At 40.2% G+C, this 16,178-nt stretch overlaps 1 protein-coding gene across 2 annotated transcripts in view; it reads left to right on the top strand.

Annotated features, from left to right (window-relative positions):
• Positions 1 to 3,852, top strand: part of LOC111159678 (poly(ADP-ribose) polymerase family member 11) — a 43,440-nt gene extending 39,588 nt beyond the window's left edge. For both annotated transcript variants that reach the window (XM_022522251.1, XM_022522250.1), the window contains one exon: positions 862 to 3,852. In XM_022522251.1, coding sequence (XP_022377959.1) covers positions 862 to 1,178 — 317 coding nt within the window. In that variant the 3' untranslated portion in view covers positions 1,179 to 3,852. The remainder of the gene's footprint in view (positions 1 to 861) is intronic.
• The last annotated feature ends 12,326 nt before the right edge of the window (positions 3,853 to 16,178 follow it).

Raw genomic sequence — 16,178 nt, 5'->3', positions numbered from 1 at the left:
GAGACATGCTACATTTTCCTAAAGTAGATTAATTTTTTAAAATAATTACTGAAAAGGCCATTCTATTGATTTAACTGTACAGGGATGGGAAAAGTGTGCTGTTAATCCTGTCAGTACAGCGTAATCTGAGACTTGGTGATTCATTTCCCAAATTTTTTAGAGTAAATATTGCCTTCATGATGTCAGTCTCCTACGCCAACCCTTTTGGAAGAGTTGATGCTTTATTGAGTTTTCAGATTTTGGTGACAAACCTGTGTGAAGTTGTTCTTCTGAAGTGCTCAGATAGGAACAACACTACACTCTTCAGAAGCCCTTTTCGTGGTTATTGGGTTCTATTATCTCCAGAAATATTCTTGACTTGTCACCCTGTAACATAATGTGGTTTCTTGGGTTTTGAAGTAATCTCTGCAGACCAGTCATTCTCACTGTGCTCAGCAGAGTGCCAGTGGATGCTGGACGAGGGCCGTGGGCTGAGGAAGGCAGTGGAGGCAAATAGAAATGAATGGGTGACCCAAGCAGCTCAAACTCAGGTCTCACCACACGCTTACTCACAGGAACAGTTTGTGTCTTACATACTGGATTTCTTTGTAAGCTTTCTTTCCAAAACAGAAGTCTGGTCACTTCATTTTGGTGGGAGTAGGGGAGGGTGTTGATGGCATGGAATGGTACAAAAATTTATAAAAAATTTATCCATGGATTTCTGTTCTCTCTCAGAGATCTATAGACGAGGAAATTCCACATCTGTTTTCCTTAGATGATTCCATGTGTCTATTCCCCTAACAATTAGAGTGTTTTTGCTTGTGTTTCATACATTCTTCAGAGTAATCCTGGCTTTTTTTTTCTTGGTCCTTTTTGTTTAAGGAACGTATTTTGCTAGAGATGCTATTTACTCCAGTCGCTTCTGCAAAGACGACATAAAACACGGAAACACATTCCAAATTCATGGCGTAAGCTTGCAACAGCGGCATCTGTTTAGAACGTATAAATCTATGTTTCTCGCTCGAGTGCTAATTGGAGATTACATAAACGGAGACTCCAAATACATGCGACCTCCTTCCAAAGACGGGAGCTATGTGAATTTATATGACAGCTGTGTGGATGATACCTGGGACCCAAAGATCTTTGTGGTGTTTGATGCCAACCAGATCTATCCTGAGTACTTAATAGACTTTTATTGATTTCACTTCCAAATCTCAGTGGTCAAGGAAGTTCTGTGCTTTTTTTGCAGGAAGATTTGCTCTCCTGTCATCTAGCCACTAAATGTTCACTATCTGATACTTTTGAAACAGATATGAAAAAAAAAAGTGGCCTCCATATAAAAAGACATACTGACTTTAAGGTTGGTTTTTTGTTGTTTTGTTTTTGTCCGTTGCTCGTAGTCTTGTTTGTTAAAGATTGATACGATACCGTTGCCATTTGAACACAGAGGCAAAAGGTAGCACTCAAAACTGAATCAGCTGAGTCTCAATTACCGTGATCATTCAGAGTCTGTAAAGTTTACGTGTGTGTTATATTTATTCATATATATGTCCAAAAAATAAAAAAAAAACAGACATAACTGTGTCGTCCCTTCAGAGGAATTGATCCTTTGTAAATTAAATCCTGACATTATTATCCACCAATCAATACATTGCCTTGTTGGTCTTCCAAAGCGGGGATTTAAAATCTCAAAGCAGGCTGAGTACTGTGGGAAAAATCAGAAATAAAGATGTTATTTACCAAGCTGCCGGACCAACCAAAAGGAAAAAGTCAAGGTAGAGTGTCCAGCTTCTGATCACCCAGGGGCGCAGAGTGCTGAGACTGCCCCTGTCATTCTCTTATCTCCTACGTCAGAACTGACAAGTGCTGCAGACTGTAATTAGTCCACAGTTCACCCACCAGGGCTCTTGAATTCTCATACCATGACTTGCTCCACACAGTGTTTACTGCCTCTTCAACATGAAACACTTACTGCTTTGCCAAAACATGTATTTTTCCCTTTGCTTTGGGGTCCCTACAATAATTACTTGTAAGATTCCTTATCTGCTCCCCACCACACACAGCTATGCAACAGCGATTCCTAATACTCACATTTTTAAGTTGGATCTCCCCATTCTGAATCATTGTAGAAGGCAGGGGGTTCTGGGATCAAATCTGGTTTAGCCTTTTGAGTAGTAAATTGACAATCTGCTAACACTTAAAAAGTTAGATCCAGTTCATAATCATGTGCAATGGAAGTTTGTCTACCTGTTCCATCTGTTTTGCTGTTATTCTATTCCAAAGAAGAATAAGTAATGTTGGAACAGCTTTCTGCCCCTAGAGGCGTTCTGGCAGAGGCTAGACAATGACTGGGCAGAAATGTCATACAAGAGTTCAGGTGTCAGTTGGAGGAATTGGCCATATGATGGTTGAGTGTTTCCCCACCTTGATTTTCCATGATTCTACCTGAAAAAAAAAAAAAAAAGAAAAGAAAAACACACCTGTATCAAGCCTTGCCAGAAAACCTTTTCCTAACTCAGTCTAATACTGAACTCTCTCTCCATTATCCTCATTCAGTTTTGAGTGAGAAGTTGTGAACACAGGTTAACTTTTCAGGGAAAAGCCAGTCAATGTTCCATGCCTGTGTTGTTCATTTTAGTCATTTGCATTGAGAGAACATCTAGAAATCATAAAAAAGGAAGCATATAGACCAATATTAGGCATGGTAATTCTTCAACTGCCGTATATCCCCAGATTTTTGTTGTAGCTCAGAATACGTGAAACTGTACAGTTGAAAGTAAGTAGTACACAGGAAACTGTTACGTACAATACTTTGAAACCAAGCAGCAACAAAGATTTCCTGACTTAGATGTGCACATTAAGAGCCAGTTTACATGAAAGGCTGTGAATATTTATGAGGAGCCCATTTTAGAAACATGCAGAGATGATCATGGAAATAATTGGAATAAAAGTCACCAGACTACCTTGTGAGAGATAGCAAACTATTGCTCTAGATTCATTCACAAAAGAACAATGTTAGAGACATTAGGAATTCAGATTTTGAAAATCTTTTTATTCTATTTATTTGTTACTTACACACCAAAAAAAAAGAAAAAAGAGAAAAAAGTTACAGTAATCCCTTCAATATGGCTGTCCTTTTTTTCAATTTAACACCATTTCACTTCCCGTCACTGGAACGGAGTAACTGTTGTAGCATTTGGGAGTTATTCTTGTAGATGTGCAGATCTTATCTCGAGGTGTGACTTAAAGCCCAGAGTTGAGGTTTGCAAGACAGTCTGTATGAACTCTGAGCTTAACTAGTTGGCTCAGATGTAGTAAATAGAATGGATTGCAATAGACATTGTAAGAAAGAATTCTGGTTTTCTTGTCTGACAATGTACTGCCAATTCTTTTATAATGAAGAACTAATTTTGATAAACTTTTCAGTGTGATAGTGTGGCATTAATTGATATTAAAATTCTGTTCATTTTGATCAATAGATTGAGTTGGGAACTCCTAATTAGTATATAATAGACTGGACACAACCATCTGTCCCCTTTTCCTCTTGTCCTAGTATACATAGTATGCGTGGTGAGAGTAAAGAGAACCTATTCCAGACTAATGAATAAATGATTTTTAATGATTATACATTGAACAAATTCCAGCTGATAGTGATTTTTCTCTTCCACGTTGATGTCAGCCTCAGGGTAAAAAAAAAAAGATGTGTTTATAAGAAACAGTTTCATAAATCTTGTGGTTATGAACAGGAAGGTTCTTCTATTAGTGCAACTTTCACTTCTAGACTGTTACGGTGATGCTAAAGCGTTTGGAGCCATTTTTGATATGTGAATATATTGTTTTTACATGTGGTGATTAAAGCTTTCCGTAGCAGGGCTTGGTTGTCTGTGTATGCCATATATTTGTTTCTGTGATTTCTGCGTCTCATCTCCACCTTGCATTACTTAAGCCTACATTTGCAGCTCGAACTTAATGGGCCCTTGAGAAGTCTGTTCCCTCTAACTCTTATATAACCCACTTACAGATGGGGGGAAGTCTCTTGTTCTTGGTTTAAGTCATTGTAAGCAACAGCTAATCAAATGATCAGTGAGAAAATAATTTACTCTGCTGTTGAAAATTCCAAAACAGTTCAAGGCCAAGAGCCTACAGACAATTCCTTTACTCCCGGTGTGCTCCCCCAGCTCAGAGGAGCAATTCTGGGGGCTGTGTCTACATGCATCTGAGGAGCATGCTTCCTGCAGTTCATCCAGCCTCCAGCCACTCCTGCTATGTCCACAGTAAGTTTTGAAGCAAGTTAGATATTTCATTCGATCTTTAATCTTTTGTTGGCAAAAAAAAAAAAAAAGGGGGGGGGAGCTATCCAAAGATGTCTTAATTTTACAGGTGAGAGACATGAGAGACAGAAGGATCAAGGCTTACCTGTGGAGGAGAGACAAGATGGCAGAAGAGTAGAGGGCTCGTTTCATCCGGTCCCTGAAATTTTAGCTACATATCTATCAAATCATTCTGAACACCTATGAATTCAACCTGAGATGTAAGAAAAAGAACTGCTGGAATTCTACAAATAGAAAAGTGACCACTTTTGCAAGGTAGGAGGTGCAAAAAAGTGAATCTGAGAGGATATATTGGAAGATAAATGGTGGTGGGTGGGGGGAGTCTCTGTAAGCCAGCTACCAGAAAGTGATAGAGCCCCAGAGTCCTAAACTGGAAACTTTAGAAATCTGCTCCAGTGAAAGATGTCCCTGCCTGAAAGGTGCTCAGGTGGTGAAACGGGGCAGAATGCTAGGTAGGAGAGTGTGGTCTCAGGATCCCGGGGTCACAGAAAGAACGAGGGTGCCCGAGCCAGCAGAGTTCCCAAGCATTGAGAGAGGGGAAACCAGCTATGGTCAATGAGCCCAGGAGGGGCTCTCAGTTTGCTGTAAACCCAGAACCATGGCCTGATGGGGCAGCCACTCTCCCTGTGGGGGCCCTGCAAAGGTCAGAACCATGGCAACCCTCCTCCTTCCCCCAGGAGAATTGGCATGAGTGTGAACTGCAGTAGTCTGCAGAGTTTGTTGCACACAAAAGTGAAGACTGATTTTCCCTGAGGGTTTACTGAAGAGAAGGGGCCATGATCTTTCACCTTCAGGGCTGGAGAGTGGGGCACTGCCATTTTTATTTTCATCCTCTAAAGGCCTGAAAGCCTTTAGGGAACAAAAGCCACATAGAGCAACCCCAAACAGCCTACACAGAGCCTGGCCCCCTGGCAAGGGGCATTGCAGCTCCACCCAGATGAAGATACCTGAGAATCAGCACAGCAGCCCCTCCCCCAGAAGACCAGCCAGAACATCAGGCAAATACCAAATTTACAGAGCACACAGAATTGCAAAACTCCAGCACCAGGGGAAAATAATATATCAAATTCAAAGATTTTTTTTCCTCATGATTCTTTTATTTTTCAGTTTAAATTTTTCCTTTTCTTTTCTCCTTTTTGTTCTTTTCAACCTGTTTCTTATTTCATCAACTCTTTGTTCTTAAGTCCTTTATTAACTTTTATTGTTACATTTACATTTTATGGATATATTCAATTTTTGGCTTCCTTTCACTGTATTCAGTGTGTGTGTGTATATATATATACACACACACACATACATATTGCTTTCTTTAAAATTTGGGATTTGGTGTCTTTTAAAAGACCAAAATACACCCAGGACCAAGTGGATCACCCTATTTTGTCCACCTGGGAGATTATTCCCCCCTCCTCCATTTATTTGCTTTTGTTTTTTGGTTTCTGACCTCTTCAGATTTCTCTAGTGGGTATTTTGCTTGGGTCATGGTTGATATTTTTTATTTTCATTCATCCATTCTTCTGTTGAGCAAAATGACTAGAAGGAGGAATTCACAATGAAAGAAAGAACCAGAGGTAATACACTCCATCACAGATATAATCAATATGGATATAAGTAAAATGTCAGAGCTGGAATTCAGGATAATGATTATAAAGTTATTAGCTGGACTTGAAAAAAAGCATAACAGACATTAGAAAATCTCTTAGTGCAGAAAAAATCTAATTAGGCTGAAATTAAAAATGCTTTAACTGAGATACAGTCTTAAATGGATGTTCTAACAGCTAGAATAAATGAGGCAGAAGGGAGAGTCAGTGACATAAAGGCCAAGATGACGGAAAGGAAGGAAGCTGAGGAAAAGAGGGCAAAACAACTAATGGACCATGAGGGGAGGAATAAAGAAATCAACAATACCATAAAGTGAAACAATATTAGAATTATTGGGGTCCTAGAGGAAGAAGAGAGAGGGACGGAAGGTATATTTGAGCAAATTGTAGCTGAGAACTTCCCTAATCTGAGGAAGGAAACAGGCATTCAAGTCCAACAGGTAGAACCCCCCCGCAAATCAATAAAAATAAATCAACACCCTGACGTAATAGTGAAGCTTCCAAATTTCAGAGATAAAAGAGAAAATTCTGGAAGCAGCTCAAGATAAGAGGTCCTTAACTTGCAATGGTAAAAACATTAGACTGGCAGAAGACCTATCCACAGAAACCTGGTAGGCCAGAAAGGGCTGGGATGATATATTCAGGGTACTAAATGAGAAAAACATGCAGCCAAGAATACTTCATCCAGCAAGGGTGTTTTTCAGAATGGAAAGAGAGATAAAGAGCTCCCGGGACACAGAAACTAAGAGAATTTGTGATCACTAAACCAGCCCTTCAAGAAATATTAAAGGGCACCTTGTAAGCAAAGGGAGAGCCCAAAAGTAACATAGACCAGAAAGAAACAATCTACAGAAACGAGGACTTTACAGGTAATACAATGGTACTAAAATCGTATCTTTCAGTAGTTACTCTGAATGTAAATGGGCTAAATGCGCCTATCGAAAGATACAGGGGTATCTTTTGATTAAAAAAAAAAGCAAATCCCATCTATATGCTGTCTACTACAAGAGATTCATTTTAGACTTAAAGACACGTCCAGATTGCAAGTGAGGGTGTGGAGAACTATTTATCATGCTAATGGACATCAAAATCAACCTGAGGTAACAATCCTGATATCAGACAAATTAGATTTTAAACCAAAGACTGTAGAAAGGAATGAAGAGGGACACTATATCATACTTAAAGGGTCTATCCAGCAAATCTAATAATTATAAATATTAATGCTCCTAACTTGGGAGCAGCCAGTTATGCAAACCAATTAATAACAAGATTAAAGAAATAGATTGATAATACAATAATAATAGGGGACTTTCACACGCCACTCACAGCAATGGACAGATCTAAGCAGAAGATCTACAAAGAAACAAGGACTTTGAATGACACACTGGACCAGATGGACTTCACAGATAAATACAGAGCATTCCATCCTAAACCAACAGAATACACATTCTTCTTGAGTGCACATGGAACATTCTCCAGAATAGATCACATACTGGGTCACAAATCAGGTCTCGACTGGTATCAAAAGATTGGGATTATTCCCTGCATATTCTCAGACTACAATGCTTTGAAATTTGAAACTCAATCACAAGAGGAAATTTGCAAGGAACTCAAACACTTGTAGGCTAAAGAGCATTCTACTAAAGAGTGAATGGGTCAACCAGGAAATTAAAGGTGAATCTTAAAAATTCGTGGAAATAAATGAAAATTGAAACACAAGTGTTCAAAATCTTTGGGATACAGCAAAGGTGGTCCTAAGAGGAAAGTACACAGCAATACAAGCCTTTCTCAAAAAATTAGAAAAGTCTCAAACACACAAGCTAACCTTACACCTAAAGGAGCTGGAGAAAGAACAGCAAATAAAGCCTAAACCAAGCAGGAGAAGAGAAAGGATAAAGATTAGAGAGAAATCAATGAACTAGAAACCAGAAGAACAATAGAACAGATCAATGAAACTAGAAGCTGGTCCTTTGAAAGATTAATAAGATCAATAAACCCCTAGCTATCCTTATCAAAAAGAAAAGAGAAATGACCCAAATTAATAAAATCATGAGTGAAAGAGGAGAGATCACAACCAACACCAAGGAAATAACATTTTAAGAACATATGAGCAACTATATGCCAACAAAATAGGCAATCTGGAAGAAATGGATGCATTCCTGGAAACTTATAAACTACCAAAACTGAAACAGGAAAGAATAGAAAACCTGAACAGACCCATAACCAGCAAAGAAATTGACAGTAATCCAAAAAATCTCAAAACAAACAAGAGCCCAGGGCCAGACAGCTCCCAGGGGAATTCTACCAAACATTTAAAGAAGAACTAATACCTATTTTTCTGAAGCTGTTTCAAAAAATAGAAATGGAAGGAAAACTATCAAACTCATTCTATGAAGCCAGCGTTACCTTGATCTCAAAACTAGACAAAGACCCCATCAGAAAGGAGAATTAAAGAACGGTATCCCTGATGAACATGGATGCCAAAATTTTCACTGAGATACTAGACATTAGGATCCAACAGTATCTTAAAAGGATTATTCACCACAACCAAGTGGGATTTATTCCTGGGCTGTAAGGGTGTTTCAACATTCGCAAAGCAATCAATGTGATACATTTCATTAATAAAAGAAAGGACAAGAACCATATGAATCTCTCAAATGATGCAGAAGAAGCATTTGACAAAATACAGCATTCTTTCTTGATTAAAACTCTCCACAGTATAGGGATAGAGGGGCCAGACCTCAATATCATAAAAGCCATATGAAAATCCCACAGCTAATATCATTCTTAGCGGGGAAAACCTGAGAGCTTTTTCCTAAGGTCAGGAACACAACAGGGATGCCCACTGTCACCACTGTTGTTCCACATAGTACTAGAAGTCCTAGCCTCAGCAATCAGATGACAAAAAGAAATAAAAGGCATTCAAATTGGCAAAGATGAAGTCAAACCCTCACTCTTCACAGATGACATGATACTTTCCATAGAAAAACTGAAAGACTCTTGCCCCAAATTGCTAGAATTCATACAGGAATTCAGCAATATGGCAGGATATAAAATCAATGCACATAAATCAGTTGCATTTCTATACATTTACAGTAAGAAGAAAGAGAAATTAAGGACTCAATCCCATTTATAATTGCACCCAAAACCATAAGATATCTAGGAATAAACCAAAGAGGTAAAGGATCTGTACTCTAAAATCTACAGAATACTTAAGAAAGAAATTGAAGAGGACACATAGAAATGGAAAAACCTCCACCGTCATGGATTGGAAGAATAAATATTGTTAAAATGTCTTGCTACCCAGAGCAATCTACACATTCAATGCAATCCCCATCAAAATACCATCAACATTTTTGACAGCTGGAACAAATAACCTAAAATTTGTATAGAACTAGAAAAGCCCTTGAAGAGCCAGAGGAATGTTGAAAAAGAAAACCAAAACTGGGGGCATCACAATGCCAGAATTTAAGCTCTATTAAAAAGCTGTAATAAGACAGTATGGTACTGGCTCAAAAACAGACACATAGATCAAAGAAACAGAATAAAGAACCCAGAAATGGTCCCTCAACTCCATGGTCAACTTATCTTTGACAAAGCAGGAAAAAATACTCAATGGATAAAAGATAGTCTTTTCTATAAACGGTGCTGGGAAAACTGGACCATTTTCTTACACCACGCACAAAAATAAACTCAAACTGAAGGCAGAGGCTTAACCCACTGAGCCACCCAGGCGCCCCTATAAACTCAAACTGGATGCAAGACCTAAATAGACAGGAATCCATCAAAATCCTAGAGGAGAGGTCCTCTTCGACCTCAGCTGCGCAGCTTCTTGCTAGACACATCTCCAAAGGTAAGGGGAACAAAAGCAAAAATTCACTATTGGGACTTCATCCAGATAAAAAGCTTCTGCACAGCAAAAGAGTCAACAAAACCGAAAGGCAATCTATGGAATGGTAGAAGATATTTGCAAATGACACATCAGATAAAGGGCTAGTATCCAAGATGTATAAAGAACTTATCAAACTCAACACCCCCAAACCAAATAATCCAGTCAAGAAATGGGCAAAAGACATGAAGAGATGTTTCTACAAAGAAGACATACAAATGGCCAACAGACACATGAAAAAATGTTCCACATCACTCAGCATCAGGGAAATACAAATCAAAACCCCAATGAGATACCACTTCACACCAGTCTGACTAAAATTAGCAAGTCAGGAAACAATAAGTATTCACAAGGATGTGGAGAAAGGGGAACCCTCTTAAGCTGTTGGTGGAAAGGCAAGCTGGTGTAGCCACTCTGGAAAACAGTATGGAGGTTCCTCAATATGTTAAAAATAGAACTACCCTATGACCCAGCAATTGCACTACTAGGTATTTATCCAAGAGATACAAATGTAGTGATCCAAAGGGGCACCTGCACTACTAGGTATTTATCCAAGAGTTACAAATGTAGTGATCCAAAGGGGCACCTGCATCCCAGTGTTTATAGCAGCAATGTCCACAATAGCCAGACTGTGGAAAAAACTAAGATGTCCTTTGACAGATGAATAGATAAAGAAGATGTGGTTCATATATACAATGGAATATTAATCAGCCATCAGAAAGGATGAATGCTTACTATTTACATCCATACTTACTAGTCCCATCAATACTTACTAGTTTATATCAATACTTACTAGTTCCATCATGTGGATGGAACTGGAGGATATTATGCTAAGTGAAGTAAGTGAGTCAGAGAAAGACAATTATCATGGTTCACTCGTAAGCAGAATTAGAGGAAACAATGCAGAGAATCATAGGGGAAGGGAGGGAAACCTGAATGGAAAGTCATCAGAGAGGGAGAAAAACCATCAGACTCTTAATTATAGGAAACAAACTGAGGGTTGTTGGAGGGGCAGTGGGTGGGGGAATGGGGTAACTGGGTGATGGGCATTAAGGATGGCATATGATTGGATGAGCACTGGCTGTTATAAGCAACTGATACATTACTGAACACTACATCTGAAACTAATGATGTACTATATGTTAGCTAATTGAATCTAATTTTTTTTAAAGGCTTACCTTTGGAAACAAATCAGGTTTTTTATTCAGTAAGTCATGTCCCAGTCTATATAAATGTTGGCCTGTTGGTAAGGATCAGTGTGATGAAATGCAGCTCTGATGGTATAGAAATGTGACATCTTTACAAGTTCTGTTCCTAGGCCATCCCAGCTTTGAGGCCCCTCGCCAGGTCGCCAAGGAATAGCAGTGGAAACAATCTGACAGCAGACCTAGTTGTGCTGTAGCCCCACATTGTCCATTCTCCTTGGGGAAGGATGTTCTGTTTGTTTTAAATAAACATTGTATTTTGTTTAAAGTGAAGTCTATTTCTAGATGAAATTATACATTCTGTACTTGTAAAAAAAAAAAGGAAAAATGAAAGGTAACAGAAAATAGCAAGGAAAGGAAAAACAAAGGCTTGTCAAATATTGGTTTTTATTAGAAACTTTAGCACAAGGAGTTGACTTATTTTTACCCCTTTGCACTGTATACAGGAAAGGGTTTGGTGAAAACAAGCTGCCCTGGCTCATCTCCTATGAATAATTTTGTTATCTCACTTGGGGCAACACTGATGGAAGAGAGGAACATTTCAAAGAAATGGGAAATACACAATTATCGGGGGCTGCCTGGTTTTTGTGAATAATACATACAGGAGATGTGAGCCCTACATAACCAGGAAAGATGTTCTAAATTCATCCATGAAAGCTTCACTTTTTTGCAGAGGTGGTTCACTTCTCACCTTCCAGAGACTGCAGGCCGGAAGGAGGTGGAGAACTTCTGCAGTCTCCCTCTTTCCCCTGCCCCCTTCCTGTACTGAGCTACGCCTGACCCATCACGGTAAAAAGAGGTCTTGGTTCTTCTTAACACCAAGACAGTAAATCCCTTGCTATTGCTGAGTTAAGTTGCCGGCTGTAAGATTATGTAATCATTTTCTCAGCTCTAATTGCTTGGCTTTCATTCTTCAGCACTGCAGGCTGAGAACTTGGCTTTCATTTGAACTTTCTCACCGTGAGGCGATGTCGCTAAGAATTTAACATTGGTTTTATTCATTTTTAAGTGGATTCTCATGAGTTTGGAACACAGGGTAATGCCAAGGACATTTGTTTTCCTACAGCTTTCTAGCTTTACTGTACCCTCGACCAAGAGGTTACACAGTAAGCGGATGCTGACTCAGGCTTATGCTGACCTCACTATAATAAACCAGTTTAGGATAATCACAATCCAGGATTTAACCCAAATCATTTTTGCAATATTAATTGTAAATCCAGATTGTACTTCTTGGGTTTTCTTGTTCCTTTAAAAAAAAAAAAAAATCCCTCTCCCTGAAGGACTCATTATGCTTTAATGTTTTCTGGCTAACATGTGGAAGCCACAGGCATTATAAGCTCACATTTGATTAACATTCTTAGAGAATTCAGTGTTCGAGCCCAGTTCCTCTTCTTTATTCCTTTAAGAAGGAGATCAAGCACCGTCTTGGGAATTGCTGATCTGAGTTATATTTCTAGCTTTGATGTCTGACTCAGCGTGACCTTGGATAAATCAGCAGAGGAGAAGGTTCACTTTTTCAGAAGGTGAGGTTTATGAAAGACTTCTGTTAAAATTAAAAGACCTGACAGAGCATGGTTGGATTTCTCTAGGCAGCATCTGACCTGACTGAGGATGGTTTTGAGTTGGGGTCAAGAAAGTACAGTAGCAGGGATCGTGATGCATTGTGAAGCAAGAGTTTGGAATAGGAAAGGTAGGGAATGGCCCTGCTTCTCCCTGAACCTCTCCTGCCATTCCGTCCCCCGACCTTTCAAGTTCAGCACTTGGAGGTCCTGGGGCATGCCAGGAAGTGAACAAGTCAAGCCTGGCCTCTGCTTTCGTGAAAATCTAAGTCTAATAGGGAGGAAGGGAGGACATATACTGAACTGTAACAAGAACAATATGCTTTCCCAAAGGGGGAGTTCAGGCCACTGTGAAAGCCTGTGACAACGGGACCTAAGCTATCCTAGAGAACTACAAAACCTCCCCACGAAATGAAAGGTAAGTGGGTGTTTATTAGGTGAAGGACTGATTTTAGACCCCCAGCCACACCCAACGGTGTCACATCAGGCTTTCAGGAGATGAGAGGAACAAGGGGTGGGGAGGAGGCAGATTGTAGCATTTTAATCATTAAAATTAAGGTGAAAGAATCCAAGCTTCTTTAAGAACCAGAATATGTTGCCTCCAACCCTGCGTCTGGCCCTGGGAGTCAGCTTTAAGGAAACTAGAACCAGTGCTAAGGGGTACATGGAGAGAGGAGCAGAGATTGTAGAGGTCTTTATGCAACTTACAAGGAGAATCAAGATGCTTGTTAGGTAAACTTGTGTATTCTTGCCCCTGTGCCTTTGCTCATGCCTTGCTGCTTCCCCCAGAACACATACTTGCCTACCTCTCTTCTTCCTTCAAAGTCCTGTCTGTCTGAAGCATGGGCCCTGGAGTCAGGTGACGAAGTTGAATGTGGCTCCACGCACCAGCTAGCCGGCCTTGGAGAGGTTTCTCAACCTCTCTTTGATTCAGTTTCTTCATCTATAAGTGGGGATAATAATGCCTACTTCATGCAATGAAATCATTCCTGTAGAGTGCATGGATAATGCCTGGCATATAGTAAGCTTCAGTCAATGTTAGTGAGTATTGATCTATAAGATCCTTCCTGTTTTCAGAAGTGTTCTGTAGCTAACTCAACCCTCACGGATCTGGGATTCTTATGGGATTCACGTTGCACTTGGAGTTGGGGCATACTTTTTTTTTTTCCCTTAGCATTTACTTGGCCAGTGGCCTTCAGCCAAAGACCACCAGAAGCAGTCCTATAGTTAAGAAGTTGAGGGAGAACACAGACCATAGGGAACTGTGGAGTATCCCAGTAAGAGAGTCTTAGAAAGAGCTTATCATAGGATTTGGGCTTTGGGTGATTTGGTATAGCATCTAAGGAAGTAGCTTTTTGCCCTTGAATGGATGCTGTCAGGCAGCAAGGTGAGTCTTTGATTGGGTATCTCAGTAAATCTTATCTGTCTGGCTGGGAAGACGAGGTAAGGTAGCTGTAATTTGTAAAGCAGTAGCAATCTCTCATTTTGGCTGAAAGGTGGCGATGTTTGGTATTCTGCAGGTGGACAGTGGCCTTATTTTTGTGTGTGCTTAGACAAAATTATGAAGTGGCCTTGCTTTGTCTCATTTTGTCATAGTCTCCAATAACCTTGTCTGAGGTTCAAATTCTGTGAGATAGTTTAGGTTCTACAGGAGAATAACATGACATAGCCCGAGTGCCAGGCCAGTTTCTGAATGTCAGGGGCTGATCTTCTTGTCCTTCTCAACTTGTTAAATAACTCTTTTATCTGGGCCAGTTTCCTTCCTTTAGGGAAATTCTAAGTGAATGTATTCATTCATTCATCAACACACTCACTGAGCATCTCTCTGTGCTACTCAGCAGGCCCAGCAAAGGGCTCAGCAAAGGGCACAATGGTCAAAGCCCTGCTTTCAGGGAGCACCGAGTCTAGCATGAGAGGAGATTTAAAGACTGTCTGCTTTAGTCAGTCATTTTTTAAAAAGATTTTATTTATTTATTTGACCGAGAGTTAGAGAGAACACAAGCAGGCAGAGAGCAGGCTCCTTGCTGAGCAGAGAGCTGGATGCGGAGCTCGATCCCAGGACCCTGAGATCATGACCTGAGCCGAAGGCAGAGGCTTAACCCACTGAGCCACCCAGGCGCCCTTAGTCAGTCATTTTGATGGTTTTGATGGCATAAATGCCTTTTTCACCTTTCCCGTAAAGCCGTACTCCAGCCTGTGTCTGGATACACTCAGTCACACTAAGCACCCGCTCCCGTTGAGACAATGTTAGTTTAATGCCGAAAGTTAGAAAATCTTCCCCGGATCTGTAATCCCCTCCCACTTGGAAGGTAACCTTCCATCACTTGGACCCAAGTCAAACTAATATTAAAGGCATACACAATAGGTTTTCTGTGTATAACCTGTAGCCCCCCTATGTAGTCACCACATGAGAAGTGCAAATGAATGCTGGATTCTTACATCTCAGTGCTGTACTAGTGACTCATAGTTTTCTCAAAAGAATAGTCTCATTCAACAAATAATTTAATGTGATTGTGTTTTCTGAACGGCTTTGCTGTTTAGGTCTGTGTGGCTGGGGTCTCTGGGGCTTCCTAGGCAAGTGGGAGCCACTGAGGGTGAGAGCAGCAAACACTAGGTGGCAGCACCTGCCTTCAGAACTGGCAGCGCTATCTGGGCGCTCAGTACCCATCTCTGCACTTTGGAGAGCAGGATAAAGGGACTCTCCAGAAACCATCTATCTCCTTTCTCCCTCTACCACTAGGTGGGACAGCCCCCACTCAAGGCCACCGGGGCGTACATTTGTCCCATAGGTAATAACTGCTGAGGAAATGGGGGGGGCCCCCTCCCAATAGTGACCTCTTCCAATGTTTTATAGTCTTGCCTGTTTGAAAGTTCTTCTGTACAACCATTCATTCACGTGATATCATTTCATCTTATTTTCTCTCCTTTTCTCATCTGAAAAGTTATTTAGTCAAGCAAATAGTTATTGGGTACTTTCTGAGTCCATAAACACAAAGACAGTTACTCTTCAAAACTTACCTCTTCAGACATAAAATTATAATAAAATAAAATAATATAATATATAATATAATATAATATAATCTCCAGTTCTCTAACTTCTCTCTAGCCTCACCCTGCAGCTTTTCATATACCTGTGGTACCATCTCCGGGTGTGCTGTATATCATTCGCAAGTTATAGAGCCCCAAAGTCTCACCAACCTCTTTGACAGAGACAAGAGACTCAGTTTCTTACAATTGTGAAGTTAATACCTCAGAAAACAAAATGCATCTTCTTTGCTGTTTATAAAATGTGTGCCAGAAAAGAGAGACCATAAACTTGGCTTAAATTGGAATCCATGACATACCAACACACGTTTTTGAATACTTTCTCTCAAACTCTGAAGAACTTAACTTGGTACGCTACCATTTCTTTAAAGATAAAATTTCATACCATTCCTAAGAACCTGGGTGGGGGTGAGGGGGGGTGGTCAGATAATTTACCGCTGTGGTAGGCAAAACGAACTGACTCCCTGAGGTCAGGTTTCAGTGCCAGAACCAGCTTAGATCCCAGTCACAGGCACTGGGATTACCAGCCCAGTGATCCTTTGGCATAACTTTGGTGTAGTGTGGCTATATTT

The sequence above is a fragment of the Enhydra lutris genome, unplaced genomic scaffold (assembly GCF_002288905.1).
Source record: "Enhydra lutris kenyoni isolate GAN:26980312 unplaced genomic scaffold, ASM228890v2 scaffoldscaffold69, whole genome shotgun sequence".
In the NCBI taxonomy this organism is placed as follows: domain Eukaryota; kingdom Metazoa; phylum Chordata; class Mammalia; order Carnivora; family Mustelidae; genus Enhydra; species Enhydra lutris.
The sequence above is the reverse complement of the archived record's forward strand: the minus strand, read 5'-3'. Positions and strand labels throughout refer to the sequence as shown.